The 5,910-nt window shown below is 38.4% G+C and overlaps 1 protein-coding gene across 1 annotated transcript; it reads right to left on the bottom strand.

Annotated features, from left to right (window-relative positions):
• Window positions 1-985: 985 nt before the first annotated feature.
• Window positions 986-2,876, bottom strand: LOC112053851 (28S ribosomal protein S35, mitochondrial). Its single transcript, XM_024093438.2, has 2 exons — window positions 2,567-2,876; window positions 986-1,828 (listed from the first exon to the last, which is right to left on the bottom strand). Exons 1-2 carry the CDS (start codon window positions 2,786-2,788, stop codon window positions 1,022-1,024), a joined length of 1,029 nt encoding a protein of 342 aa, XP_023949206.1. The 5' UTR covers window positions 2,789-2,876; the 3' UTR covers window positions 986-1,021.
• Between the last annotated feature and the right edge of the window lie 3,034 nt (window positions 2,877-5,910).

The following is a 5,910-nucleotide window of genomic DNA, read 5'->3' as shown; positions in this document are numbered from 1 at the left end:
TTTTGCTTTCACACATAAGGGGCCCTTGTAGTCCGGGGGCCCCGTATCATTAATAAGGCTGATACAGCGGATTTACTACTATTAGGGTTTGTTATCGCCGCGTTGCAACAACTTGGGGTACGGACGGCTTCAGTGTGCTCGTGGCGTTCGAGCCGTCCACATCCCTTGTTGTGTCCTTCATGGGTTATTTGAGATAGGCGGGGAGAATAACTTGAGCGGTGAAGGAGAGTGTTGGTCGAAAGAGTACCCTTAAACCTGCAGCTGAATCACATGCTTCTAGGACAGCTCAAGGTATTGCTTGCCATTTTAGGCATCGATCTCATATTAAAAAGTGGATGCACAATCAGCAACCAAAAAACGTCCCCACTCAATGAGTGCCACAACTTCTTGGCACTCAATTCAAGTAGTCGCATTTGTAATTCAACCTTAAACTCAATCCTTAAGGTTGATTTGCTCTGAATTTGGGATTTTATTGAACATTGGACTATTCAAGGCCTTTAAGTATAATTTTCATTACCTTTTGCCGATATATATAACCAGCCACGGCCGAAGCCTCCCACCAGCCAAACATATTACAATATCCACTGCAGGCAGGGTTGAAGAGATCAGGTACGAAAGCACGTGACTGGAAAAACACTGCTTACTTCCTGAGTGCTCAAATTCGAATGCCAAGCCTCATAGTACGTATCGGACCCATCGCATCAAACGGATTTTTAATTTTACGGTAGATGAAATCCATTCGATGCGATCCGTACGATGCAGATAGACAATGACAACGGCTGTCAATTTTAATTGACAGCCGTTACACAAATGACAATGAGCGCCATTATGACATTGGCGTTCCGCGTTTACGGAACTTGTTTCGTTTCGCGAAGGATAAAATCCATTTGATGCGATGCGTCCGTATTGGATGCATCGCATCAAATGGAATGTATGGTGTGGATATGTGGACGCCTGCCATAACTATACAATCAAACAACTGTCATACAAACTACATTTTATTTTTACACTTAAACTAAAACTATGTTACAATTTTTTTATCAGGCAACCCTAACAGCTTCCTGACAGATGTATCGTATTTTTTCAATGTGGCATCACTTTCGCCATCATTAAAAAGTGAAGAAACCGATTCTATATATTCTGTAGCATTAGGTATTGATGCTACATCATACAATTTAATTTCTTCATCACTGAAATTGTTTTCTTCATTTAAACATAATAAATGCCAATTAACCAAATTCCTCTTTGATTGGTTCATATCAAAATCGTAATATTCCATGTCTTGCAACGTTTTATCTCCTTCCCAGTCTTCGTAATTCCAGGATTCATGGTAACAAGCAGTTAGCAAATAGTTAACGTAATCCAAATTTTGCCGTCTAACCGGACAACGGTCTGCTGTTATTGTAACCAAATCGGTTTGCCCATCATATCTATCACCTACTAGACGTAAAAACTTGTCTCTAGCATGTTTATCGAGTTTTAAATCTGATAGCTTGATTCGAAGTATAACAATGCGAGATAACGGATTACGAATCACCGGACTTGCATGACAATAGTCTGAAGTTATAATTTCTAACGGGTAATGCTTTTCAATAGCTTCTTCAGAGTTTAATAGTTTCGGCCATTCTGTGCAGAATTTCTTTATCGCTTCACATTGTGATTTTATGACTGGTGGAGTTAGATGTAAGAAGTTGGGTATTTTCATCAGTTCAGCGTTAGCTTTCTTGCCTGGAGGTGCTTGTCCTTTCGGTACATAGCCTTGTCTGATAGGCAGAGGTACGGATGAAGGGTGAAATGACTTTGGCCCAGGCCATACGTCACCCCATTTCTGTAAATAATTAAATTATTTTTATTAATTACTTGAATTTTGTAAATTCTTCATAGATGGAGTTAGTCCATCCAAAAAAAAACAATTCCAAATTTTTGGCACTACACTACTGCCTTTCTTGATGAGTACTGTTTACCAACAAAGAAATTAAAAATGAGGGTATAAATGACTAGTCATTTCACACCTGTTAATAATTATAATTAACTTGTTTTAAAATTAATGAAAATAAATTTGATTAATAAGCTTAGAAAAATTAAGTATGGTTAATATATTATAAATAAAATTTTATAAACAAACCATACATATTTTAAAACAAATAAGTTATGAAATGACATACCTTCATTTCTAGTTACCTTCTACCTTTTCTCTACGTTTTCTACCTTCATGTCTAATTTCTCTGTTGGTAAACAGAACTCATCAAGAAAGGCTGTAGAATAGACTGCGAAAGCATTATAATAGATACTAATTTATCTTTCAGACTTTTCAAGTGACTTCTAGATTTCACTGGCAGTCCAAAGAATAAGATCCCCAACTATGCCCTCGGTCGGTCAATCTTTTATTTATACTAATATTATAAAAAACGGAAGATTTTAATGTTTGAGTTGATGAGGTTACGAAACTGGACCGATTTGAAGAACCCTTTCACCACTATAATCCTACATTAACTCTGAATAACATAAACTATATTTTATTCCCATATTCGGGATATTTTAAGTTCGTAAGGTTAGGTTATCTTACCTGGTCTGTGCGCATTTTCTCCGCTCTATCAGGCGGGACATCAGCCTTACGTGGGGCTCTCCGCTGAAGTTTATCCCTCTTCTTCAAAATGTCAAGAACACGAAACTCTTCATCATCTTCTCCGTTCGTTAGTTTCGGAGTTTCCGCGGTTGTTGAAGCGAAACGCCATATTTTAGCGTTGTAAACGCTACCGGGATTGTAGTGTCTTATGAAAACACTCATATTTATTACAATTATGGCTTTTATTTACAGTTTTACAAATATTGCCATTTTTAGGTTATGATTATTTTTTTTAAAGAAATAGTGTAGGGGTGTTCGATTCGCGTTTGTCAAAATAAGCTGATTACCGATTCTTCGTAACTTTTACCGGTTTTGACGATTTTATTAAAATATTATCGCCAGTTTGTCAAAATAAGCTGATTACCGATTCTTCGTAACTTTTACCGGTTTTGACGATTTTATTAAAATATTATCGCCATGCTCACAAACATAGAGGAATTGGAAATGTAGTTCACAAAACATAGAAAAGAAAACGATAAATGAAGGGAGTAATGTTTCGCTTTTACGATAAAAAAAAACAAAAAAAGTGTGTCAGCTCCGTCGCACGAATGGAGTTTACTCTTTTCAATAGCAACGCCTGAAAAGTGAAAGGTGCGCAACCGAGGTGCAGCGCTGCGTGCGCGCCCGCCAACAGCGTGCACGTGCGTGCGGACGCGCTAGGCATGTGCACGCTATGGCGGCTACGTACGGTGAAAGGTGCGCAGAATAGGTTGCGCACAAAAAACGTACCGAGGGGTATAAATGAAAAATCGATTGTTAAGGAGTAAACTCCAATAAGTTATGAAATGACATGCGTTACGTTTTTTGTGCGCAACCTATTCTGCGCACCTTTCACCGTGCGCTGTGCCGCCAACAACTTGCACATCGCACCCATGTGCACGCTGTAGGCGGGTGCGCACGCCGCGGCCTGCTGCACCTCGGTTGCGCACCTTTCACTTATAAGGCGCGAGTATTGAGACGTGCTTCGAGCTAACTTTTTGTTTTTTTTAACATACACACTTTTTTTGTTGGTAAACAGTGCACATCGAGTAGGGCTTTAGTAATACTTATGTTAAAGAAGACTAAATGTATAGAATTGTAAAATAACTAATAGACTTTATAATATACTTCACATTATATATTTTACTCTTACAATGATATAATCATTAAACAAACAAGCCCAATAACATATAGTATATAGGTATAGTCGCCTATACAGCATACCCTATGTACGTCTCAATACACTCACAGCTAAATTAGAAAATTGCGCACAAAAGGTGCGCACCAAAAACGTGACACTTTTTCGTTAGTTCAGTTGGTTTTACCCCTCGGATTTTTCTCATACCGGGCGCCTTATATATAAAAAATCGATTCTTAAGGAGTAAACTCCAATAAACTCCAAAAAAAGCCGAATTTATATTACACACGCTAGCGAGTAAACCTAAAACAAGGTTTTGTTCTTTACACCTTGTGCCTTGAGCTAAGCACAAATGCTACAAGCTAAAAAGGACTCAATAAAAAATTTTAATAAAAAAAATTCAACCGACTTCCAACTCAAAATATAACTTTAACTAAAAAGCAAAAAATAACATCCTACCTATGTGCTACCTTCTGATCAGTTTGAAGGCGGTGCCAAGCCAGTGATGTTTTAATTAAATACTTTTAAACTACAAAATTTCTGTGGTTATTCCAGAAACAGCTTTAATTAAAACACGACACTGGATTGGCACCGCCTTCAAACTGATCAGAAGGTAGCACATAGGTAGGATGTTATTTTTTGCTTTTTAGTTAAAGTTATATTTTGAGTTGGAAGTCGGTTGATTTTTTTTTATTAAAATTTTTATTTTTTATTTTTAGTGTTAGCATACCCACTGCGTGTGTACAGTTACAACCTATCTAAGTGGAAAGTTCTTATCAATACAAAATTATCAAGTCCAAACACAAGGTAGCTACTGTGAACCGTCGAGGAGTTCTCTTCACTGTCCCTCGTTTTCATCATCAGACCCTTAATACAGTCACAATCCATCTAGGTGGAAAGTTCTCATCAATACAAATTTATCAAGTCCAAACACAAGGTAGCTACTGTGAACCGTCGAGGAGTTCTCTTCACTGTCCCTCGTCTTCATCACCAGACCCTTAATACAGTCACAATCCTTCTAGGTGGAAAGTTCTCATCAATACAAATTTATCAAGTCCAAACACAAGGTAGCTACTGTGAACCGGTAAGGAGTACTCTTCACTGTCCTTAGTCTTCATCACCAGACCCTTAATACAGTCACAATCCATCTAGGTGGTAAGTTCTCATCAATACAAATTTATCAAGTCCAAACACAAGGTAGCTACTGTGAACCGTCGAGGAGTTCCCTTAACTATCCTTCATCTTCATCACCAGACCCCTAATACAGTCACAACCCATCTAGGTGGAAAGTTCTCATCAATACAAATGTATCAAGTCCAAACACAAGGTAGCTACTGTGAACCGTTGAGTAGTTCTCTTAACTCTCCTTCGTCTTCATCATCAGACCCTTAATACAGTCACAACCCATCTAGGTGGAAAGTTCTCATCAATACAAATAAATCAAGTCCAAACAAAAGGTACCTGCTGTAAATCGTTGACGAGTTCCATCGTCTGTGTATCGGCTCCATCATCAGACCAACTCCACCAACCTTCATAAAATTGTAATGGTTTAAAATACCTTATGGAAACACTAACAAACGCACTAGCCGTCTTTACGATTTTCGAAAGTTCCCCTCAATTTCTCCAGGATGCCATCATCAGATCCTGACATGAAAAAAATGGGACCACCCTGGAATCAAACCCTTCAAAACAAAAAAAGAATTTTCAAAATCGGTCTACAAATGACGGAATTATCGCTGGACATACAAAAAAAAAAAATTTGTTAGTAGTAAATTAGTGTCTCGTTTTTTGTCTCATCACTACAAAGAAAGACAAACAGTTGGCACAACCTTGAACGACATTTCAAAGTTACATTGCACATTCGATCAAGACCTGTCAGAAACGCAATCTCCGAGCGGCCGGACTTCTATTCACACTAGCGGACGCCCGCAACTCTACCCATTTATCGAAATATTTACCAAAATTCATCTAAATCGTTTCAGCGGTTTACGCAGTGAAAAGGTAGCAGACAGACAAGGCCACGTATTTTATGCATGTACTAGCGGACACCGGCGACTTCGTCTGCCCTCTTTAATCCAGCCCAGCAGTAGTATCGCCGTAAAAATGAAGTAACTTCTCCCGTTTTCCCAACATTTCCCTTCACTGCTCTGCTCCTATTGATCGTAGC

The sequence above is a fragment of the Bicyclus anynana genome, chromosome 27 (assembly GCF_947172395.1).
Source record: "Bicyclus anynana chromosome 27, ilBicAnyn1.1, whole genome shotgun sequence".
NCBI lineage: Eukaryota > Metazoa > Arthropoda > Insecta > Lepidoptera > Nymphalidae > Bicyclus > Bicyclus anynana.
The sequence above is the reverse complement of the archived record's forward strand: the minus strand, read 5'-3'. Positions and strand labels throughout refer to the sequence as shown.